Source organism: Sebastes fasciatus, chromosome 9 (assembly GCF_043250625.1).
Source record: "Sebastes fasciatus isolate fSebFas1 chromosome 9, fSebFas1.pri, whole genome shotgun sequence".
NCBI classification, from domain to species: domain Eukaryota; kingdom Metazoa; phylum Chordata; class Actinopteri; order Perciformes; family Sebastidae; genus Sebastes; species Sebastes fasciatus.
The window spans coordinates 9694155-9719314 of NC_133803.1; the positions used below are offsets into that span (position 1 = coordinate 9694155).

A 25160-nucleotide genomic window follows, 5' to 3' on the forward strand; every position below is an offset into this window, starting at 1 on the left:
GAAGGTTCAAACCAGCAGGCAGCACATTGTGAGCACGTTGGTTAACGTTACCTCCCTGCAGCGCACAGTACGCAGCTCACTGTCGTGCAGGTGTTTTGCATAAGGGAGCTCGTTGCTTTCTGCTTTAACACAGTGTTGCTACCTGAAGTCATGGCTGACCAAGCGGCCACCATGTGTGAGCAGCTCATCAAAGCTGTGAATGTGATGATGGACGCAGAAACCGGACAGATATACCGACTGGAGGCCCTGAAGGTAGCATCGTTATGCCTCAGCCAGCTAGCCGAGAGATAGCTGAGCTGGTCATGTACTGTAGCTGTTGTGAAAGTAAATCTGTGTAGCTGAATAAAAAGTATTGTATCGGTATTAGTGAGTAAACAGTTCATACAGTTTGTGTGGGTTTGTTAACGTTAGCCACATGTGCTAATGGGGAGATGGTGTGTGAGCTAGCCGGTGTGCCATGATGATCACCTCACCACCACATCTGTCCACTCACCTTCATTCATTCATAGAAAAGGCAACATCTGGACTAAAATGGATAGACTTATAGAGGGTTATTAAAGACAGTGCTCTACGTCCAACTAACATTATGTATATTTATCTACTTTTATTGTCTTGTGAAGCACTTTGTAACATCTGTTTTGAGAAGTGCTATATAAATAAGTGTATTATTATTATAAATGTTTATTGTAATGTTGCTGATGCAGCTGTAGTAACACCGATACAATACACGTATATTAAGTATTGTTTTTAAAGCTTATAAAACTGTTGTTTATCTAGGGTGTCTTGTAATATAACCAGCTTTCTTTTTCCTCAACAGTTTTGTGAGGAGTTTAAAGAGACGAGCTCCTTCTGTGTCCCATGTGGCTTACAGTTAGCAGACAAAGCCCAGCCAGCTGTAGTGAGACACTTTGGTTTGCAAATCCTGGAGCACGTCATCAAGTAAGTGTAACATTGAGCACATTAAGTATAACAAACAATTGCATGATAAAAAAGCTGCATATTTGAAAGAAAGCTTTTATATTTCTTGCAGGTTCCGATGGAACAACATGCAACAACAAGAGAAAGTCCAGCTGAAGGAGTGTGCCATGCAGCTGTTATCAACTGTGAGTGGGATAGTAATATGCTGTTAACAACATAATGAAACTTTAAATTCTGTTTCACTATCACAGTCTTTTCTGACACCTGCTTTGGGTCTCATCAGGGTACCCATGCTATCCTGGAGGAGGAGAGCCACATCAAAGATGTCCTGTCACGAATCACTGTGGAAATGATAAAGAGGGAATGGCCTCAACATTGGCCAGATATGCTGAAAGAGATGGAGGCTCTCACTAGCCATGGGGTGAGTAACTTATACGGTGCATATAGTTTGTTACTGCAGTCGTGACCTTTGCCAGCGTGCGTGCAATTTGAGTACAATTAATAGTCATAACTCGCATGCAAATGAGTTTCAGTGGAGGATTAGTCATGTTCATTTTCATGTGGCTTCATCATTGGCAATTGTGGGGTAAGTGCAGCAACTGTGAACCTAAACACTTTCCACTTGATTATTTTATCAATACAAACTATATTTTTTGGCCAAAAGACGCAGCCCTTTAATCCTGTTGTTATGGGCTTATTGGAGGCAAACGTAAGTAAATAAAGTAAAACTACTTGTGCCTTTCCATAGGAGGCGCAGACAGAGCTGGTGATGTTGATCCTGTTGAGGCTGGCGGAGGATGTGATCACCTTCCAGACGTTGCCCACCCAGCGACGCAGAGACATCCAGCAGACGCTCACCCAAAACATGGAGAGCATCTTCAGCTTCATGATGGCCATTCTGCATGTTAACGTGGAGGACTACCGCAAACTGGTCAGTGGGGTCTCAACTTTTGTTTTGTAGTAATAAGTAGCATTACGATGAATTTCTTTTGATACATTGTTATTAATCGCAAATTAATCACATTTTTTATCTGTTCAAAATGTACCTTAAAGGGAGATTTGTCAAGTATTTAATACTCCTATCAACATCGGAGTTGGCAAATATGATTGCTTTATCCAAATGTATGTATATATTTATTATTGGAAATCAATTAACAACACAAAACAATGACAAATATTGTCCAGAAACCCTCACAGGTACTGCATTTAGTATAACATATATGCTCAAATCATTACATGGGCAAACTCAAGCCCAACAGGCAACAACAGCTGGTCAGTGTGTCAGTGTGCTGACTTGACTATGACTTGCTCCTAAACTGCATGTGATTATCATAAAGTGGGCATGTCTTTAAAGGGGAGACTCGTGGGTACCCATAGAACCCATTTACATTCACATATCTTGAGGTCAGAGGTCAAGGGACCCCTTTGAAAATAGCCATGACAGTTTTTCCTCGCAAGTTTGGAGTGTTATTTAGCCTCCTTTGCAACAAGCTAGTATGACATGGTTGGTATCAATGGATTCCTTAGGTTTTCTATTTTCATATGATGTCAGTATCTTCACTCTAGCTTTCCACTGAGCCCGCTACAACCTCAGAAAGATCGATTGCATAAATGCGTTAAAGAAATTTGTGGCGTTAAAACGAATTTGCGTTAATGCATTATTAACACGTTAACTTTGACAGTCCTGATTATAATATTTATCTTATTTGTGTTTTTGTTTTTAATCCAGAAAGGGTCACCCGGACATGAACTGCAGGTGAGAAAACAACAACGCTGCATCTCTGCTCTAAATTGAACCTCTTATGAACTTGATTACTGAACTTCCTTTTCCACGCACACAGGCCAGAGCTCACTGTCGAGTCGCTGTGGCTACACTAAACACCCTCGCAGGCTACATAGACTGGGTGTCTCTGGTGCACATCACCTCCGGGAACTGTCACCTACTGGAGATGTTGTGTTTGCTGCTGAGCGAACCAGAGCTGCAGCTGGAGGCAGCAGAGTGTCTGCTCATCGCTATCAGCCGGAAGGTGAGTTGGAGGGAAAACACGGTGTTGAAAGGCCATAATGCAGGGGTCTCCAACCCTTTCTCCTCTGATTTGACAAAATGAAAGTGGCCGAGAGCTTCTCATTGCAACAAGTTGTACATCGCCAATAGCAGACATAATTTCTGTCTTACTTTTATGGTAATTTAATAACATTTCAGGTACCGCAGTCATCACTTCTATTACAATACCGCCATAGGCGAAGGACTTTTTGTGTTTCTTTAGGATGTGCGGCACTAAACAAAGCCTCTGTTGCTGCATTTGTCTTCTTCATCAGTTTGGTAAACAGACTGTTGTCTTTTAAGCGTTGTTTTCAGCTACTTTACCTTCTCTGTTCATAGACTCTTACCAGACGGAAAGATTAAACAGGTTTACAAAGCAAATTTGTGTTATTAAATGTATGCACATATCCTTTGAACCTTTAGCAAGCCACTCAGAAACGGGTAGCGAGCTACTGGTAGCTCACAAGCTGCTTGTTGGAGACCCCTGCCATAATGCTAGCTGCAAAGAGGTTATTCTTTCAGTCTAATTTTTTCTTCTCTGTTTGTCAAACATTTACTATGATATCTTAAAAATCACCATATTTGAATAGAATTTGTTGGGAAAGTTGGGCCATGGGTCATGGAAAGAAGTGGTGCAGATTCAGAGCAATAGCGCTACCATGTGGCTAAATGAAGATATGCCTTATCATTAATTATAGAACTGTAGATCAGTTGAGTCACGCTACAGTATGCTTAGTTACGGCCTACATTAAATAAACAATAATAAGCCGCCATGTGTAATCAATTGTGTCATTCTGCTGCAGGGCAAGCTGGAGGATAGGAAGCCATTCATGCTGCTGTTTGACGACGTCGCCATCCACTACATCCTTTCTGCAGCCCAGTGAGTACAACTGCTTCTCTAAACCACCCCTCCTTTACAGGCTTCAACCTGCCATTGTTACTGTTATTGAGCGGTTTGTGTCTGTCTGGTTACAGATCAGCAGACGGACTGGCAATATGTAAGAAATCCTCTGAATCACAGTAAGTAATGTGACCGTGGATGATGATGTAAAACAGCCATAAAAACACACAGTTTATCCAGTACATCTGGCTGTGACTTACAGTCCTGTGTGTTTACCTTTTTAGAGCAGTGGAGGTGGTGGAGCGGCGTTACATCTTCCTGAAGAGGCTGTGTCAGGTCCTGTGTGCTCTGGGAGGCCAGCTCTGCTCATTAGTGGTGAGTTTGTCTTAATTTGGCCCCACATTAATTCCTGTGTTATTATGTAAAATCACAGAAAAGCAAGTCTCAACAGTTTAGACTTTTTGTTTAAATGTCATGTTCTCTCCACAGGGTTCAGATGTAGAGGTCGAGGTACCTGCAAATCTCAGCAAGTACATGGAAGCCTTTTTAGCATTCACTACACATTCCAGTCAGGTGAGAAAACAAAAGTTTTTGTTGGACTTTACTTCAAGCTTTCACCTCTAAATCCCTTTGTTAAAGGGGCTCTATGTAAAAAATCTGAAATTACTTGTTAACAGTGACACCTGTGGGCGTTACGTTAACGTCAGTCAGCGTCGCGTTGCTCGCACTTGTGCTCGCACTACGTAGATGCGAGCGAGCATCGGTCAAAACAGTGAGGCAACACACGTGAGACTGAGCGTTATTGACAGCTAAAACCACAATATCACTATATATTTCACATGCTTGGTAGTGATGTTAGCTTAACACCTGTCCAATAGGAATTTTGCCAGCTTGGGGTCTGTTTTGATACCCAAAACCAAATGAAGGTCACTTCATAAATTGAAGGCCCGGCTGATGTTGATCCTAGTTTTCCCCCCGACGTCGGTAACATTCCTGTTTTGCAAGACGGGGTTCAATAGATGTGCTTCCGTGGAGTTTGTGTTGGGGTCTGAGTTGTGGTGGGGGTTGGTCGTTTGTTGGCATTAGTGGACTCTATTTCTAACCGAACGTTAGCTATCATTACACACTGTTAGCCATGTAAGCAGAGCTGAAGAGAGTAAAGGCACTCTCGAGCATGCATGTCGTCACATCCGTTGGATTTTCCCGGAAAAAACATCCCGCTTTCTTCACATTAAAAGCAGTCTACAGGCTGATAGAGGAAACCCAGAAAGTCGCAGAAGGTCTCATATTTTCGGTTAGGTTACCACCTGTTCACACATTGGAAATAAAAAACACAATTAAAAAAAGTTACTGTAAAAACTTACATACAGTCCCTTTTAAAGACTTCATTTGAATCAGTAGAATATGAATCCTTCAGCTGTGTATTTGTCTCTTTTGTTATTTTTTTTCCTGCAGTTTTTAAAGTCGTCCACTCTGGCTACGTGGGGAGCTTTGTTCAGACATGAGACTCTGTCGAAGGACGCGGTTGTTGTGGAGATGGCCATCAAATACCTCAGAGCGTCTATGACCAACCTTGTCAAGGTGAGACACTGATGCCAACGCTACCATTCCTAGTGTACACGGAAGCCAGACAGGTGTAAAAGGTTTTGTCTTTCTCTCCAGACTGGATTTCCATCTAGAAACGACAGCCCAAGTTGCGAGTACTCCCGTGTGGACTTTGACAGCGACGAGGACTTCAATTCGTTCTTTAATTGTAAGGATTCAGCTTTACTTTGCTTGAGATCAGTACTCTTTATTTCATGCCTTGATGTTTTTCACAATGCATGCTCATGCTCAACAGCTTTCCGAGCGCAGCAGGGAGAGGTGGTGAGGATTGCATGTCGCGTTGTCCCTCTGGAGGCTTTCCAGATAGCAGCAGAGTGGTTACAGTATCAGATTGCCAGCCCTATTGATACTGGGGCTACCACATGTAAGTGTTTGTCCTCATTTTTTACAAACGTTGGGGAGGATTTGTGGTGGGTTGGGTTAATTTAACATGTCAAATATGCAGCGTTATGGATCTAAATTTGGGCTTAGAATGAGTCCCAATTGGTTAGATTTATTAGAGCAATTCCCACTCGGGTACAACAGAATCATTTTGATAGTGATGTAGGAATGTGTGTGCATGAGCAAAATATGTTTTTGACCTTTTCTGACCATTCAATTGAAGGACTTTGTTTTACTAAGCTAGTTTAATTTACATGTTGATGGTCATGGATTCTTACATGCAGCAAATCAACTTGACTTCTCTCTCTGCACGTCACCAGCTAAGACTGCTGAGGGCCTGTGCTCCCTCCTCTCCCCATCAGTGGTCCAGTGGGACGCAATGACCGTCTTCATGGAGTGTATGGTCGCGCAGATCTTCAAAAATCTGGAGGAGGAGGTAATTGGAACAACTTTAAGTAACAGAACAAAATCGTTTGAGAGAAATAAGTTGATTATAGTGATGTGAAGGTTTGCCCCCCTCTTCCTTCTGCCTCTTACTGTGTAGAAGTTGCCCATAGATCAGAGCATGGAGCTGCTGCAGGCAGTGCTCAACTACGAAACCAAAGACCCGCTCATCATGTCCTGTGTGCTCACCAACGTCTCTGCCCTCTTCCCGTTTGTCATACAAAGGCCGCACTTCCTGCCACAGGTCCTCTACAAGGTCAGCTGAGTCGTCATTGGTCACTGCACATTATTTATGTGTACCATACATGTATTAGTATTAGGGCTGCAGCTATCAATTATTTTAGTAATCAAGTATTCTACCTATTATTCCATCGAGTAATTGGATTAGAAATATGTTTGCTTTATTATTAAAGAGCTATAGTAAATATATAAAAGAGAAAATAAGACAGGTCTCTTAAAATGAACAATTAATTGGTTTGTTTTTTTAGAAAAATCAACATTTTCTTTGCTTGAATCGCATACTAATAATATCTGTCAAAACTAAACCAATTTAGTGCATTTCAGTGCAATATTACATTCTGGGTTTTAAAGAAAACATTTTCTGAAATGCAAATAATAATACAAAAAAATAATAATTTCAAATTACTTTTAAAAATGTCTTATGGCTAGTACTCCCATAGGTAGTATAACATATATATATATAACTATAACCTTAACTGATCAAACTGTCATGATGTGTTAGAATTCAGAATACTAATTAATTAATATTCAGGGATCTTGCTCCCTACACGCTCTCGCTGCACATCTCCTCTGCGTACTGGGGCTGCACGAGTCTTCCAAACTGATCAAATCATACGGGCACAAAACGCGCTACAGGAGATACAGTTTATCCACTATTACGAATACACGGATGTCTGTCATCTTATCAATCGTGATGTTGTTTCGCCAGAAATGAGCGCGTAAACGAAGCTTCAATGCTGTATATGTCTACAAGCATATGGAAATGGATAATATAAATATTATGTGATTTAAGTGATTTAGGTAGTTTTCGAGTTGTGGAAGATATTTAAGTTTGGTGTGCATCAAATATTTTGGATTTGATTGTTAGTGTGTCTGATGGTAGCAATAGAATTATGGTAAAATCATAAGGTAACAGTCCCCTAGTCACATCATTTTGCATGTATTATGTTGCTTCACCTGCAGTTTCACTGACAAATATTAAAATTCACTTTGTCTCGGTTAATAACAAGCATTTGACTGTCCAGTATTTTATTCTTTTGTCCCTACAGCTGTTTAAAGCTATCACATTTGAGGTTGGTCAGGAGAGTAAGGTGAGTTGCCTTCACAAAACAAAACATCTGCACTTCCTCCTCATCTGCCTTCTTCATCCTTTATGTACAAGACCAAAAATGAATATTCTCCAACTGACATCTTCTTCAGGCACCTCGGACACGAGCGGTAAAGAACGTGAGGAGGCACGCCTGTTCTTCCATCATCAAAATATGCCGGGATTACCCACAGTTCATCTTGGTAAATGTCCATGCATCCCAGTTAGAGTAAAATGACATAGATTATCATTGCTTTCAGTTGATGGATTTTATGGACAAAATGTGTACCTAAAGCACAACGTACTGATGCATAGGCACGAGTAAATGTTTGTGACTGTGACATAATTAAATTTTTTCCTCTCCAGCCTTGTTTTGACATGTTTTACAATCACGTGAAGAAGTTGTTCTCAAGCGACGCCACGCTCACTCACATGGAGAAGTGTTCCCTGATGGAAGCTCTGGTGCTCATCAGTAACCAGTTCAAAGACTTGGCGAAGCAGCAGGCTTTTCTCGACGAACTGATGGCTTCAGTGGTTGCAGAATGGACCTCGGATGAGATGAGGCAGTGCGTTTGATTTCTCTCTGTTTCGGTCACATTGTACACGATGCGTTATAATGGCATGACAGATAATGGACTGTTATCTCTTCTTTGTGTTTCAGTGTGCTGTGGGACCCGGCTGTGTTCCTGTCTTATGTTGGCGCTGATCAGGTGGTCACTGACCAAAGTAAAGATGCAGACACAGCGGGCCTTAATAGGGGGCGGGTAAGTGTGTAGGTGTAGACTGAGTTAGTATGTGAGGACTGTAGTATTTCTGTCACTGGGCTTTTAGAGAGGTTGTACACTGTTGAGATCTATGTAGACGTACTTCGTTCACACTAATGTATCACACTGCATTGGGGAAAAAATAAACTCAAGTTAACCGCTGAGTTCTCCAGACTTGGCGTGTTTTTAACACTGCAGAAACTCAGAGGGAGAGTCCAGAGTCTTATGACTTATGGACACATTAGCAGAGAATATCTCAAAAGCCCATGTTTTAAATTTTGAGGCCTTTTTTTTGTCTGGTTCTTGGAGTTTTTATTTTATTAATCAACAAGACTAGTACTCTACAGTCATGCTAGCAGCTCAGTGAGACAGTTTTTAGGCACAGCAGTGCTTTGAGCTTAAAGAGGACCTATTATGCTTTTGTGCTTTTTCCCCGTTTCCTTTAGTGTGTTATATAGTTTTTTTTGTGCATGTAAAATGTCTGCAAAGTTACAAAGCCCAAAGTCCACGACAAAGGGAGTTACTCTCCCCCCACAGAAACACTGCTCCTGAACTGTAACTCCTGAAACGCCTTGATTGAAGTCCCGCCTTTTCTTCCGTAACATGGTGATGTCACCAAGTAACACTTTTGCATAATGCCTGCCTGGGGGCTAGTTTGGCACACCCTCAAACAAAGCTAGTTAGAGCAGAGCTGGAGCGGAGTCTGAAGAGTTTGGTTCAGTTGACCAATCAAAACAGAGTGGTCCAGCTGACCAATCAGAGCAGACCGGGTCTTTCGAGAGGGCGATGCAGGAGCTCAAACAGAGCGTTTCAGACAGAGGGTGAAAAGAGGTGCTGCAGCACAGCCGCTATGAGAAAAGCAAAGCATTTTTTGAACATTAAAACATGTAAACAGGTTCTAGTAGAAACCCAAAATATAAGTATGCACCTGAAAATAAGCATAATAGGTCCTCTTTAATGCTAATGTTGGAATGCTAACATGCCATTGTCAGCCTTCGAGTTATGTCGCTATCGTGGCTACAATCTGCTTGTAGTCGGCTATAATAATGTAACAATTATTTAACTGTGTCTTCCTTTTTGACCTTCCTTTAGTTGGGTTTCTGCTTGTACGCCATGTTGGGGGTGGTGAAGCGGGCACGCTGGCCTGCAGACCTGGAGGAAGCTAAGGCTGGTGGCTTCGTGATGGGCTACACCCCCGCTGGAGCTCCCATCTACAGAAACCCCTGCACTGCCCAGTTTCAGGTCATACTGCCCAACCTGCTGGCTCTGATCAGGTACGCCAGTCGGTTGACACCATACCTCCTTTATATTCCAAAAATGTGTGTTCAGCCATTTACACATGGGGTACAAACACGGCAACCTTTTTTCTTTGCCACACTACACGTTATAGAAATGAGTCTGACATAGGTGGGACATTTATGTGGGTCATTGGTGTAAAGTATGTCTAACAGTGTCTCAGTAATACTTCCTGCTATTATACTGATCTGTCTCTTTTCTTCACTCCTCACTGCAGGACTAACAACAGTCTGTTCATGCCAGAGAACATGGCTCGTCTGAGTGAGACTTTCTCCCGGGCCCATGAGGTGATGGATGCAGAGAAAAATGTGGTTCTCGGTAAGAGGAGTTTTCTGCACATGCTTTTTTTTTTTTGCCCATCACTGAGCCATCATCTGAAAAGATTGTGGTTAAAACCTTCTCATTATGTGCTTCCTCCAGGTCTCTCTCAGCATCTTCTGGATATCTATGACTCTCCTGTGTACAGAACCAACCTGGAGCGGATGCAGGGATTTTTCACCACGTTGTATGACAACTGGTAAGAACTTTCCCCAAAACTTTTCTTTAGTATTGTTTATACCTCCTATGCTGCTGCTGATTAAATTCTACCTCCTCTCCTGCTCTCTTTACCTCCGTAGCTTCCACGTCCTGGGAAACGCAGGTGTGTCCCTGCAGCAGGAATTCTACTCCATTGAGAGGTTGAGTGAAGAAATAGCTGGCTCTGCTTTCGTCTCCCTCGACCATGTGCCTGACCACAGACTTCGCCCTATGATTCATATCCTTTTTTTGCTTTTGCTTCATTTCATTTACCAGTTTTTTTTTTTCTATTTCCTGCACTGGTTTGATGCGTAGGCGTAAAAGATCTTTCTCCTACACTCATTTTAGACTCATACTACTCTACATGAACAAAGCTGAGCTGTTGCTTTTATGTTTACACGGAATTTCCTTAACAAGTATACGGGTGTTTGTGAGGCAGATGGTGCTATCGTGTCCTCAGGAGTACCACAACAGTCTACTCTGCCCCCTGCTGGGACCTCTGTTCGCCTACATGCAGCAGGTCAGATCTCCACACTTCCCATTCTGTAACACTTCATCATTAATCTTAGATACATTTTATCCACTCATCCGCTGTTGTTTTTCTTGCCAAATCTCATGACTGCTTGCTTCTGTTTCATACTACAGAGACTCAACGTCAAGTGGCAGGTCATCAACCAGAGGACCTCTGTCAAGTAAGTTGTGGGATAGAGTTTGTATCTTTGTGTTTTTGTGTATCTATCAGGAAGCTGTTAATGACGTACTTAATAAAAACGGGGTGTTCCTTTTACTGTAGGTCCCCCTCAGTTGGGACAGCTTTGATTGAGTCACAATGGAGGCTTAATTGAACATAGTAATTGAACACTTAAGTTCAACATGAATGCCCCAAATACAAAATCACAATTTACACTCTAAAGGCCTTTTCACACCGGGGACAAAAACGTAAAAATACGAACCGAAAATGCAAAATATTATTTGGCGATTTTCTGCGTTCAAACTTTTCACACTGAGGTCGACACGAATATTGGAGTTCCGTGCATTCCACTGAAAAATTTAAGTTTCACACCATCACACATTCATCAGTGAATAAGTTGTTTTTACTAGAATAAACCCACACTCAACTCAGTGGAGATGGGTTTGTTATTATTCTAAGTGTGCAGATCTGTGTGGAAAAGTTACAATGAGGTCGCATTTCCTATAAAGCATGCTATTGTAACAAGTGTAAATGCTGAGCTTTTTGCACTGGTTTTCATGATTTATGACTGGATTGGATCAAATGTAGACTATGTGTTTATTACTACGTGACACATGGCCTTTAAAACAAGGCTTAATGGTTTATAATGGTTAGCTTACCTCCGGGGCTCGGAGAGATTTCTCAAGGAAAGACAAGGAAGTCCATATGCTTCCATGCTGGTAATAACAATAATATGCTGATAATAATAAGGCTGTACCGGATAGTTTGAAGCATCCCTCACACACACAGAGAGCTACTTGCCGGCTGACATGCACCTGAAAAGGTGGCGGTCTAACAGAATTCAGCTCCATCCATAAACGGAATTATGACACCGACGTCTGAGAAAATCTATTGATCCTGTGATCAGAAGTCATTAGTTTATTAGTCGGTGGTTCGGTGTGGATAGGCTCAAAGGGATCGATGGGTTAAAATTTTTAAAATGACGTGTGACTTATTCGCACACATTACTTGCGTTTGGCCTGAAAAGCAGGAGAACAACAGAACATTTTAATGTAAAAGATCTATGAAACAGAGGGAATCTTTTATTTAGTTAAAAACAAGCACAGCTAAGAGCTCTTCCCAAATCACTCTAAAGTCTATATTGCATATACTGTATGTTTAATTATTTAAACCCCTCTCAAACTGGATATGTGGACTTACTGGTAACCTGTTTGTGTTTGTAGTGGCGAGGATGAGGAGGAGGTGGTGTGTCAGGACAGCCAGGTGACGCAGGAGATGTTGGAGGAGCAGCTGGTGCGCCTGCTCAGCAGGGAGGTGCTGGATCTTCTCAGTAAGTTTCTGCATTTCTACTGACTTCTCCTATTTCCATACAAGCATAGCAAACATTATGTTACAAAGACATAGAAGTGAATTATAATCTGACAACATACAAAGGCGTGGTTAAACATCAGATGAACACACATTTGATTTAATGATAATTTATCACCTGAGAATGTTGCCATAAACAGATTTTGAAATAAATGGAGTTAGGGATTCAACAGTGGACGAATTGTATAAAGTAGCATTGCATTGAGTACTATGTGCCAGCCACTTTGCATTTGCTGGCATAAGTATTGATTAAAAATAAAATACGTATTGCAAAAGCGAGTTATTTTTATTACAGTGATGTTACACTTGTTTTATGATGGCAATATAATGTGCCTGTCTAAACCCGCCGTAAAGCGCATGAAGTGAAGCGAAGCCATTATTCCTTAATACTGCTAATGCACTTGAGTCATGTGGTATGGTTGTGTTTGTGCCAGCTACACAAGCTAAAAACAGTTTGAGAAGACATCAGGAAAGTGCAATTATCAGCCATAATTCCTGGATAGAGCTGAGACTACATATTGTGGTAGATAAGGCTGTTCCTTTCTAATAGGATATGTATTATGTGAATAACAAAATCATTTACCTCCACTGTGCACTCCCAAACTGAAATAGCCAAGACACCGGGCTATGGGGGGGGGATTTTTGATGTTGCGTATTGAGAAGGTACTTAAATATATGGGGTGTATGATTTTCAGCATACAGCAGACAACTGCCTGATCAGCTTTTACTCTAAAGCTGAGTGTAAACTGGGAGTCAAGTTATTGTGGGGCCATAATACTTCTCTTCTTCCTTCTCTTCTAGCTGTGAGCTGTATTTCAAAAAAAGTGCCTGAACAAGCAGCAAATAAGGAGGAAATAGAGGGTAAGAGTCCAATTTAAAATGTTTGAATCAATGCGTTTTTTGCCAACAGGCAACAACAGCTGTCAGTGTGCTGACTTGACTATGACTTGTCCCAAACTGCATGTGATTATCATAAAGTGGGCATGTCTGTAAAGGGGAGACTCGTGGGTACCCATAGAACCCATTTTCATTCATATATCTTGAGGTCAGAGGTCAAGGGACCCCTTTGAAAATGGCCATGTCAGTTTTTCCTCGCCAGAATTTAGCGTAAGTTTGGAGCGTTATTTAACCTCCTCTGCGACAGGCTAGTATGACATGGATGGTACCAATGGATTCCTTAGGTTTTCTAGTTTCATATGACACCAGTACAGTTCACTCTGGCTTTAAAACTGAGCCCACTACAACCTAGAAATCCCAAGTTGCGTTAATGTGTTAAAGAAATTAGTGGCGTTAAAGCAAATTTGCGTTGACAGCCCTAAAGATTTTATTTAGATTTTTCAATACATAAAATATACATTTAGCACTTCAACAAAACAAAGACCCACAATCTTAATGACAACGCAAAACAAGACATGGCTTTGCTTGACATGTGCTCTTTTAGAGGAAGACATGATGGATTCCGCGCAGATGGCACCTCCTGCCCAGCCCACAGAGGAGCTGACTGAGCTGGGAAAATGCCTGCTGAAACACGAGGTCAGCCGGAGACGCACAACATTAGCACAGGACGGCAAGGTCACTGCTGTATATAAACTCAATGTCTCTCTTTCTTTTCCCAGAACATCTACATGACCTTGCTGACCCTCTCCTACACCTCTCTGTCGTGGAAGGACACCACTAACTGTCACCGCACTGCTTCCATGGTCTGCTGGACACTTCTGCGGCAGGTAGCGCACTCAACGCAACCAGCGTTCAATATAAGCCTGGATCTTTTTCTTATCCTTTCATGTCACACTTTCCTTTTAAAGGATAAGGCTGGCCATATTCTATATTTTTGTTATTGTCCACAAATCCCATGAAAAGACCAGAGCCAACAGTACGTTAGTCCGTCTCTCAAAACCGTCTGACTTCCCCTCCCTGTCTGTGGCTCTCAGCACCCCAGGCCCATTCCTTCCTACTGAAGACGTAAGTCTTTAAAAGCGGTACACAAGTATATGCTTACATTTTTTATTAAGGCTAAATAATTCCCTGAAACAGCAGGGCACTGTAGCGAATAGTGCATAGTGCATTTGATTTTAAATAGTTTCTTTGCAACAATGGAAGCCTACGGCACAAAGGAATAAGCTGCTTCAGGCTTTGGATACACAGGAAATACTTGTCATGTATTTTCATTTAAATCTTTGCCACCTTTCTGACCTCTAATGTATTTGTGTCCCTCTTTAATGCACTCTTTTTGCCTTTTTTTAATGAATTGAATGTTTCAGTTGATACTCATCACCTGTGACTTGAAAGCTGGCTGTAAAAACACATATTTCTAAAGTTTTTTTCGTCCCACATTCACTCTGTGTCTCTTCAGGTCGTAGGGGGTAATCTTCTTCCCGAGGCGGTCACATGGTTCTATACCAGCGTTCTTCGGGGCCTTCAGGTTCACGGGCAGCATGAGGTCTGCAACTCTACGCTCTCTCAGCTGGCCATGGTCATCTATGAGAACCTGGTGAGGATAAAGGCAATAATCTCTGCCATACCTGCTTTTGATTTCTCCCTTTGTTTGATCAGTTTTTCCTCCAAGAGGAAAACCATAGGACTGTAACTAACCATTATTTTTTATTTTCGTTTAACCTGACCATTACTTTCTTGATTGTTTTGTCTATAAGATGTCAGGAACAACTCTCTTTTTTATTTCTTTATTTTTGATTTTATTTCGTTTTACCTTTTAATTTTCCAGGATAGTCCCATTGAGTTTTAAAATCTCTTTTATGGGGGAGTCCTGGCCAAGATGGCAGCATAAAATTTTCACACATAAAAGCACAAATAACAGACATACAACAAACAGCAAATTGTATCAAGCAGTTTACATCATATCTGACAAAGAAAAGCAGAAAATCGTCATATTTGGGAAGCTGGAATCTGTAAAAAGTTTGGATTTTGGCATGAAAAATAACTGCAAACGATGAATCAATCATGAAAGTAGTCTCTGATTAATTTGCTCGATTGACTAATTGTTTCAGCTCTAAAACTAATATAGTACTGGGGATTTCTAGATGTATAATATAGCAGTTTCATCTGTGGGACTTTGAAGTTAATTCCTGAGAATGCATCTCTTTTAATCTCCTTGCCTGTCCGTTTATCTGTCTTAGCGGCCTCGCTACGTAGAGCTGAAAGCAGTGATGACCCAGATCCCAAACATCAGTGTGGAGGCTCTGGAGCAGTATGACCACAGGCTCCTGGACCCCAATGCCCAGAAGCCTGGAGACAAGAAGAGGAAAGACCAGTTCAAGAAGCTCATTGCAGGAACCGTTGGGGTAATGCCACATTTAACCACTAGAGAGCGCTGCTTCTCTATTATATCCCACTGTAGACCGCTCATCAGAAGTGACCAGAGACACCGGCCCAACGGTGCAAGTCATTACTCAGCAGTGTGATTCTGGCTGTGCTGTAAATCTTCTGTGTGCGGCAGCAAAAAAAAAAAAAAAACCTGTGCAGCAGCTCAACGGGGCCGTACAATCTAATGAAATTCGTTCTGGTAGATCTCAGTTAGCTCTGTTTAACCTCTCCTCTCTCTGTCCCCCGCCAACAGAAAGCTCTGTGCCAGCAGTTCAGGAAGGAGGTTCATATCCGGAATCTTCCATCGCTCTTTAAAAAGCTGAAGCCAGACAAGGATGTGACGAGCAGTGAAGCACTGGGCCTGGAAGCTCTCTTCTCCCCGGAGAATAACACCCTGTAGGAACACATTGTGGTTTCTAATGGACTTCATACTGGCTGAAGACGGAGTTGTGTGTACAAACCAGGGTTTCCCTCGCCATCCTCCAGCTGCGGCTCCACCTAACATAACTGTCAACAGTCCTGTTTCAGTAGGTCATCTTTTATCTCAACCCTCGTTGTGCCACAGCACCACTCACACTCAAAAGTAACATCTTTCCAGGCAAGTATCACACAGTAGATCCCTTTAAATCCTACTGCACACTTCTTCTCCATTCCCTTGCTCATGCCAATAAAGGAGGTATACGAGCTATGGAAATGTATGGTAAATGTAAGATTAAAAATGTTCTGTTTCTGTGTCGGATTGTGTTAAGAGACAATCTTAGAATAGCAGACTAACCATTAATATTTGCTCTGCAGCAGATTCTGTACTCTGTTGCTTCACTTTGGGCCTTTTTCATTTTAAGGGGCAATATTTGCCTGTTACCCAGCATCATGCACACTAACCATGTCAGATTTATGAATCAAACTGAGAGCCCAGCTGTGGATTGATATTCAGCATTGAAATTGACATCTAATGATATCCAAACAAGCAAATTATAGCCAATAGCTGCAGAAGTAGCCTGTTAGGAAGGAGTGTGTGTGCTTGTGGCGAGGCGGAGACCTTTTTGTACTTGTGAAATCTTAATTTCAGAGGTTAGTGTTGGTAGATATGTTGTGTGACCGCGCTGCTGCTGTGGAGGCTGTCATATTCCGGGTCACGAAGAACAAAAATAAGTTTGGTACACGTTTCTTTATTTGCTGTAATTTCCTCTGACTGGACAAGCTTGAATGCGGTCTCTAATTCTGAAGGATGTGCTGAAAGTACCTCAGGTGCGACGATCCCTAAGACGGGGTGAAGATGCTTTACGGAAATATACCCTAAGAAAAGAAAAAGCCGCTGAATTATCTTTTAATTGATTTAGGTTTTTGTAGATATAAATATGAACAGCTGTTTTCTAGTTTGCTGATATTACACAGTAGTTGGTTCAGGCAGTGGTAGTTTGCATTTTGCCGGTTCTTCATATCAGTACAAGCCCAAGTAGTGTTTTGAATTGCTTATTTAATGCAGGGCACATATCATACTACAAATACTACAGCCACATATTGTGCCAAAACACTCACGGTAGACTTTGACAAACGTGACAAGACAATTATGTCTGAAAAGCAAAACCTAATGAGATATAAATTTCATAAAGATTATTTAAAGGTGGAATTGATGTGTAGCTTAATCCAAGTCTTTCTGTTTTCTAGCTGTTCAGTTGGTGATGATATTCTGTTGTTGTTTTTTTGTTTGTACTGGTTTTGCCAGCCATAAGGAAAAAGATGAACCAGCACTACATTCCTTCATTGTCCAAGGGATTGTTTTTAAGCATAATTTGATGGGTGTATTTTGCTCTTATGGAGCTGTCACGGTAGAGAGTGATTTGTGTTGTGTTTTGTAGACTCGGAGCAAAAATAACTGGGAGTTATTTTTGGCTTGGAGTGAGCCCCCTTTAAATGCATACAGACTGGTTTGTATTTCAGATATTTCACATCATACTTGCCCATATTTCCCCATCTTTGTGATGATTGTGTGTTCACATGTGGCCATTTAAAAAAAATAATGCTTGTTCAACACTAAAATGTTCTGTACAAAGGAGAAAATAGGATTTTTAAAAGTGTAGTTTGGTTTATATTTTGTTGTTTTTAAATAAAAAATGATTGATTTCAATTTATCTAAAAATTTGTTTTGATTTTTTTTGTATTTAGAATAATAAAGTAGTAAAAAAAAAAAAGTTATTTCTTAATTGCTACGGATGGGTATGGTCACACATTGGGTCTTAATAATTATTTGTTTTGTTTTGCATATGCACCATTTTCAACATTTTGCAAAATGACCAACATGGGGACCTATAGTTGTAAAGATAAATTGGGGTGAGATAAAATCCTAAAAGGAAAAAACAACTACAATGTGGAGAATAATTTATTTTAAATAAATTATGCCTTCAGAGGAGCATAAGCTTATGTTTCATTTTCCTCCTATGGCCATATTCCTTTAAATTATTATGGTACTTCCAATAATGATAGTCAGTGAATCTTTACACTGACATCATTTTGAATGTTTTTATTAACCACACCTAAATAAAATTGTGTATAAATATACTGACAGATCTTCAGAGCCTTAAAAAATTAAATACGGTATCTCAACAGAATACAAAACTGTAAAATCATATTTCAGACATAAGTTTGTTGTTTCCCTAGTTAGTTCTTACTTTTTTATCTTTTAATAATGTTTTATGTGGGCAATGAACAAATTTTCGCCCTTTTTTTGTGCCATGTCTTCATTTTCTCCCCATCATGCTACCTCAATATTTCAGTAAATTTGGAAAGCTTGAGTTTTGTTGCGTTTCTGGATCAAATTCGGTCTATTCTGTAATTATTTGATACCTGCCATTGGTAATGAAAATGATGATGGTGATTCATAAGTGTCCCAAATCTCTGTACTTATCACTAGTGTACCTTTTAGGGCGTATATATATAAATTATATACATATATACATATACATATATATGTATATATGTATATATATACACTAGTCATAAGTACAGAGATTTGGGACACTTATGAATCACCATATATATATGTATATATATATGTATATATATATGTATATATATATACATATATGTGTATATATGTATATATATATGTATACATATATATGTATATATATATACATATATATATATTCATATATACATGGTGATTCATAAGTGTCCCAAATCTCTGTACTTATGACTAGTGTACCTTTTATGGGCGTATATATATAAATTATATATGTATGTATATGTATATGTATATGTATATGTATATGTATATACATATACATATACATACATATATATATATACATATATATATATATCATAAAGAAATATTGATAAACGAGGGAGATACCTTGGAAGAATATTTGTCAAAGCAGTTCAGACTCCGAGTCGATAGGGGGCGGTACGGCGCTGCTGTAAAGTAGCTTTGATGTATCCCAGTGAAGAAGAGCGGTGTTGGGTCATGGCTACTGTCATCTACCGGTGGTATGTTATGATGTTATGTGTTATTGTTATTATAAACTATTGCGAATGACTCTATTAATGCGTGTAGATTTAATATTCATTAATATTCGGATGTTTGTAACGTTACCAAGAAGCGTTCAACGCACACAGACAGCCTCCTGAAAGATTACAGTCGGTAAGAAAACACCGGGACGGTAACAGTTATCTATCAGTTATCTATCAGTAGCTGGACCAGCTGAGCAGCTGTTGGCTGAGCACAGAGTCGTTAGATATAAAGCGGTACATGTGTAATCTGGTGCAGTAAAATACTGCTATTGCTTGTGCCTTTGTACGTGCATTCACCCACGTTACTGTCGCTACTTAAGTACAATTGTTGAGGTACTTTAAGTATTTCCATGTTATGTTACTTCATACTTCTACTACTTCCACTACATTTCAGAGAGAAGTATTGCAGCGTTACTGTTTACTCCACTGCATTTATTTTGCAGCTTTATTTACTAGTAAGAATTTTTTATTTTTTATTTTTTTAGTTCAATCTTTTTATTGGTATTCTGTACAAAATCCAATAAATCACAGAAATAATTGTATAAACAAATTATACCCCCACCCCATCCCCATAACAATATAACTGCAACATTAAATAAGCAGAATTAATTTCATAAACAATTACATTTATACATATAAATGAATTAAATCCGATAGAGACATAAACGAAACATATACAAAACAAATTAATAAAAAAAATAAAAGGAAAGGACCAAAAACACAAAAAGATAAGTAAATTTAAAATAATAATAAATACATAAAAAAAAAAAAAGTATAAATTGTGGATTATATGAGTTCAGCAGTTTAAAACTTCAATGTCAGTGGTATCCATTTTTTTCTATATAAATTAAAAAAGGTCTCCATATAGCATTACATTTCTGAGCACACCCTCTTGTAGTATAGCAAATCTTCTCCAACACCAAATGATGTATGAGATCTTTGAACCACATCCTAAAGGTTGGAGGATACTTCTCCTTCCATTTAAGAAGTAGAAGTCGTCTAGCTAAGAGAGATGCAAAAGCTATCATATTCTTTGCCTGGTGACTAAGATGTATGTCTTGTGGTGCTCCTCCAAATACTGCAGTAGTAGCAGAAGGTTCTATGGTATTTCCAAAACATCTGAAAAGGTTTTAAATATTGACTGCCAGAAACTATTTACTTTTGGACAGGACAGATGTGAAAGGGTGGCTGGAGCTTGCCTGCATCGGTCACACATTGGGTTGATACTGGGCTTACTAGTAAGAATTTTGCACACGATACATCTGTTTTAATCAGTTTGTGAAATATGATGTATTGTTACAAATTGAACTACCCCAAAGTATATAAAGAAGTTAAATTAGCTCCACTTTGAGCAGCTATAACATTAAAATGCTGCATCAATAATATAACACTGACAGGGCTCCAGTACTTTTACTTTTGATACCTTGAATACATTTTGTTGATAATACTTTTTGAATTTTTTTGTTGAAGTAAAATTGTGAACGCAATACTTTTACCTGTAATTATGTGTGTGGACATTGTTACTTTGACTCATGTAAATGATCTGAATTATTTTATACCATTGCTCTTATGTAATGAACTGTCATTGCTGCTTACTATTAACAATCCTGATATTCTCCTTGTACTAAGTTGGCTTTCAAAGTTATTTAATAAACACATTTTCCACAAATATCACATAGCTATTCAATATGTTCTGTATCTGCTTGTTTCTGTGATTAATTTAACCTCAATCATGATTAGTAAACTCATTTTAAATGGCAGTACCATTGCATCAAATGGAAATTTCAAGTTTTAAAAGCTTAATAGCTGCATAACGTGTTTGTAATGGTTGGTTCTTTATTAAAGCATGGATTAAGGTATTTCGAGTCTACCTGACTTGTAATTTAGAGCTGAAATGATTAGTCTATTAAGCGATCAGTCGTTTGTTAGAAAACTGTTAATTGTTTAAGTCATTAAGCTTTTCAGATGTGAGGATTTGCTGATTTTCTCCCATATATGACAGTAAACTGAATATCTTTGGACTGTTGGTCAAACAAAACAATGACAGCTTAGGCTCTGGGCTATAATGGGAATATCTAACTGTTTTTACTATTTTTTTTAACCTATTAATTGAAAAAGTAATTACTCAATAATGAAAATAATCATTAGTTGCAGCCCCACTGTAATTATTCCTCCTGTCCATACTGAAGAGATCCTTTCCTAGCACACAAAACAAACAAACAAAACCCTTCACCCACCTTCAGTATGCTGTCTCCCACCCACGCTATACACTGTGTCTCTGGATTCTGGATAACCAATGCTTTCAAGTACAGCAAAGAAATGTCTTTTGTCTTTTTTTACAAGGAAAAAGATCCAAAGAACAAAACTCTGTAATTGCTTCCTTTCCAGTAATCCCCATTTTCCCCCATGTCTTCTAGGGCCCGTTGCCCATCCGGCAGCACCACGCTCCTCCTGCTTTGTCCATCACTGCTGCCTGGCTGCAAGATCCTCTCATCAGCGTGACTCTGCAAACTTGAGCTCAACATATTCCTCGACATTTGTCTGCAACAACCCACAGTACATTACGTGATGAGATTTACAAAGATGCAATATCGGAAATTTAAACCTCAAGCAACAATGGATGAAAACAGACAACTTTTTTCTTGATCATACATAAAATAATTGTCAATACATAATCCAAATAAGACTGCATAAAGTTGCTCACCTGCTATCACTCTCAAATTTTAATTCAGTGACTAACGCTAGACAGGAAGTAAATGTTAGTTGTTAATATTTTCTGATGCTTATCCGGAATGAACAATAATTAATTTGAGAGGCAATGATATTAATAATTTATTGTTAACCTTCTTCTAGAGTGATTTATGTTACTGGAAGGTACAGACATTGACTGCTCGGGAGGAAAAACAAGATTCTGAATTACAAAAAAAGAAAGAGAAATAAAAAAATCACTGCCTATAAAATGTATTCATTATCCTTGGATTTTGGCTTGTTTGTTTTCAACATCATTCAATCAGTGGAAATGTTTTTTTTTTGCTCAAGGAAATGTCTAAATAGTTAAAAACAAAGTACAACTATGAAACAAAGTAACTGATTGCATGTCAGAGGCCCCTTTGGCAGCAGTTGCAGGCTTGATTGCATATAGATGGATCTGTAGTTTCACTATGCGTCTTTGGAAAACTGCTCAAGCTCCATCAAGTTGCACTGTGGAGTCAAGTCCTGCCACAAGTTTTCAAAAACTGATTGTCGTCTGGACTCTCATTTGGCTTCATGTTTGGGGTAGTTGTCTTATTAGAGAATAGATGTGGCATTTTTACAAACTGAAGCATGACTTCCTCCACGATCTCTCTGTATTTTGCTGCATTTATTTGACCCTCTACCTTCACTAGCCCTTATGGCCTGCTGCAGAGAAGCATCCTCGCAGCATGGTGCTGCTACCACTAGGCTTCATGGTGGGGATGTTGTGCTACTGTTAAAGTGCAGTGTTTAGTTTACACCAAATATTGCATTTAGTATGATGAGCTTGTGGCCGCTTTTGCGACCCAAATGCCTTTGTCACACAGACTCAAAATGTTTTGTGGACGGCCTGCTCAAGGCAGATTTACAGCAGTGCAATTTGATATCCCTATTTCAAGGGATATTCAATGTCCTGGGAATTTTGTTATATCATTCCCCAGACGGATACTTCTCTGTAGCCTTTCATGTAATGGTTTAGAATATTCCCTTGACTTCATAATGTAGTTTTTGCCAGGAAACGTAGGCCTACTAGCCAGCTGTTGGTCTGTAAGTAAAATCATTTGATTACACACAGGTGACCTCCATTCAGCTTAATTATGTGGATTCTAAAGACAATTGGTGAATGGCTTAGTATTTAAAGACACCTCTGAATTTTGTTAATATTTTTATAGTTATATTTTGATATTTAAGTATTTTTTGTGTTGATCAGTGTGGAAAAAATATATTAAAAAATTATAATTGTGTCAGTGTAATAAAACAATAAATGGCAATACTGTTGCAAATTTGGTATTTTTCTTTGACTTTAAATAAGCAGTGGTAGAATGTTACTAAGTTAATTTACTCAAGTACTGTACTTAAGTACAATTTTGCAGTACTTTATGCTCCATTTTACGCCTTCTTTACTTCACTTCAGAGGCAAATATTGTACTTTTTACTTCACTACACATATCCGACAGCTTAGGTTACTAGTTACTTTGCAGATTCAGAATAATAGTAAAAAATATAATCAACTATTAAATTATTATAGGTTAAGCTACCCAGCAATATATCAACTCTATATATTTTCATTACTGTTAAATTAATGAAGATTAGTTCCACACTTACCAACTGCAACATTAAAGTGATGTAGTACATATTAATGCATCACTAATTATAATCCAGTAATGTAATATATGTGATGTGATATGATTCTAAAATTGGCCATTCTGCAAAATCAGTACTTTTCTTTTGATGCTGATACTTTTACTTGAGTAAGATTTACTTATAACAGAGTATTTTCATACTGTAGTATTCATCTACTTTAACTTAAAAGATCTGAGTACTTCTTCCACCACTAGTTTTATGAATTATGTGTAGAATATTGTTGTAATATTAATTCAACCAGCACTGCTCCCAGTAGACCACTTACACTTAGACACCAAAAAATGACAATAACCTGATATTTTCAGGTGGAATTTCATTTAATTCTCACTGTGCAATATCATTTTCCACTTGTGCTACTTTGTTAATAATCAGTTTATTGTCAATACTGTATATACTGCTCCTTTTTTATACTTCATTCTATTTAAATGGTTCATATTTTGTTACACTTTGTTTAGCTCTTTTTTTTTTTACTGTGTTAGCTGATGCATCTTGTTTTTGCACTATCCCCTTTGCTGCTGTACACTGCAAATTTCCCCACTGCAGGACTAATAAAGGAATATCTTATCTTATCTTATCCTATCTTACCATGACATTTAGGCTTGTGGGACTGACAAAAAAATCATGTAGTTTGAATATTGTTTATGTTGCCTGAAAGACTGACTTGGAACCTTGCTGTATTCCTCTTAATAAATAAATAAATAAATATTAAGTATTGTTCCCATACCTCCTAATTAAGTCTATACATTTTTCCAGTCAATTAACATACACTGGCTGGTTTTCCACCAGCAGCACCAGCTTCACGGCAGCTTCGCAACCCGGTTGCCGCGCAACACAAGTTTGTGGTCTGAGTAGTGTTAATGAGCAGAGAGGAGAGACAGGTGTGCGTCTCTGTAGCTAGTGCGGTTTAAACCGGCTCTGAACGCGAACACAGCCACTCATAACCTTTAGCCTTGACTCTCATTAGTAACTACAGAACAACGTGTTGTGTTCAGGATGTTCGTGTGGGTTTGTATTATTGTTTGTGCGTCGGTCAGTCGCTTTATAGCCGGCGGACAGGTGATGGTCGGTCGGCCACGTGGAGTCCCGGTAAACAGCACTGGGGTTTTAACCGCAGCCCGGTTCGCTGTGGGAGAGTTCAACAAAGCCAACGCAGACGACCGGTTTGCTTACAAAATTGTGAACATAACATCGGCCGAAATGCAGGTAAATTTTAGAGTCATGGTCAAGAAAATGTTATACCATAAACTTATGATGTCTAAAATGAGTCCTGTGTCCTGCAGGTGGTCTCTGGAATAAACTACATTCTGGACATGCAGCTGGGACGCACAATGTGCAGGAAAAACGACACCGCTGACAGTGAACCATGTGCTTTCAGCTCTGAACACAAGGCAAGTTCAACATTTTCAGAAAAAAAGGCACCCAAAAGCTCCACACAAGTGCAATTGTGCTCCCTACTTCTCTGCCCCAGTGCAGTCAGTGTGTAAAGTGTTAAAGTAAAGTGTTAAAGTCAGTGTGTAAAGTGTTAAAATGATGCACTAATTTGCCATTTATTTCAGGAACTTCAGTGCCACTTCATCATTACAGAGGTCCCTTGGGAACATACACGTGTACTTACTCAAACGAAGTGTCACCCATAGTGTCACCTATAATCATTGTGACTAATATTGTTCTGATTGCTGCTGGTGGTGGTGTTGCCAAGTAAACAGTTATCCCTGAACTGTTTGTGTGTGTTTCATAAATGGAGCTTATTACTA

At 39.3% G+C, this 25160-nt stretch overlaps 2 protein-coding genes and 1 long non-coding RNA gene across 4 annotated transcripts; all 3 read left to right on the forward strand.

Moving 5' to 3' along the window:
* On the forward strand, positions 1-17648 carry xpo5 (exportin 5). Of its 2 annotated transcripts, none has more exons than XM_074645907.1 (33): positions 1-252; positions 818-939; positions 1031-1103; positions 1202-1339; positions 1667-1849; positions 2648-2674; positions 2760-2945; positions 3766-3842; positions 3938-3982; positions 4088-4178; positions 4293-4376; positions 5259-5384; positions 5466-5556; positions 5644-5772; positions 6110-6225; positions 6334-6489; positions 7523-7564; positions 7674-7763; positions 7927-8126; positions 8222-8324; positions 9417-9598; positions 9838-9938; positions 10041-10137; positions 10238-10373; positions 10558-10656; positions 10782-10828; positions 12051-12157; positions 12997-13056; positions 13637-13728; positions 13812-13919; positions 14549-14686; positions 15330-15494; positions 15770-17648. In XM_074645907.1, exons 1-33 carry the CDS (start codon positions 151-153, stop codon positions 15914-15916), a joined length of 3660 nt encoding a protein of 1219 aa, XP_074502008.1. In that variant the 5' UTR covers positions 1-150; the 3' UTR covers positions 15917-17648. The 2 variants fall into 2 exon arrangements, with proteins under 2 accessions (XP_074502008.1, XP_074502009.1); XM_074645908.1 differs by having other exon boundaries at positions 6337-6489.
* A 1262-nt stretch (positions 17649-18910) lies between these two features.
* LOC141773825 (uncharacterized) lies at positions 18911-23045 on the forward strand. The gene is made up of 2 exons (XR_012595189.1): positions 18911-19005; positions 21447-23045. It is a non-coding gene; the product is annotated as an uncharacterized LOC141773825 (long non-coding RNA).
* Positions 23046-24219: 1174 nt separating this feature from the next.
* Positions 24220-25160, forward strand: LOC141773483 (cystatin-like). The gene is made up of 3 exons (XM_074645353.1): positions 24220-24609; positions 24687-24794; positions 24963-25160. The coding sequence occupies exons 1-3, from the start codon at positions 24400-24402 to the stop codon at positions 25041-25043; spliced, it is 399 nt and encodes a 132-aa protein (XP_074501454.1). The 5' UTR covers positions 24220-24399; the 3' UTR covers positions 25044-25160.

What these genes read in the sequence shown, in the direction of transcription:
- xpo5 (XM_074645907.1), top strand. Translation starts at nt 151, where the DNA reads ATGGCTGACCAAGCGGCCACCATGTGTGAGCAGCTCATCAAAGCTGTG. An exon ending in GCCAGCTCTGCTCATTAGTG is followed by an intron (nt 4,179 to 4,292) that starts GTGAGTTTGTCT and finishes TTCTCTCCACAG; the next exon opens with GGTTCAGATGTAGAGGTCGA. An exon ending in ATTACCCACAGTTCATCTTG is followed by an intron (nt 7,764 to 7,926) that starts GTAAATGTCCAT and finishes TTTCCTCTCCAG; the next exon opens with CCTTGTTTTGACATGTTTTA.
- LOC141773483 (XM_074645353.1), top strand. Translation starts at nt 24,400, where the DNA reads ATGTTCGTGTGGGTTTGTATTATTGTTTGTGCGTCGGTCAGTCGCTTT. An exon ending in TAACATCGGCCGAAATGCAG is followed by an intron (nt 24,610 to 24,686) that starts GTAAATTTTAGA and finishes TGTGTCCTGCAG; the next exon opens with GTGGTCTCTGGAATAAACTA. An exon ending in CTTTCAGCTCTGAACACAAG is followed by an intron (nt 24,795 to 24,962) that starts GCAAGTTCAACA and finishes CATTTATTTCAG; the next exon opens with GAACTTCAGTGCCACTTCAT.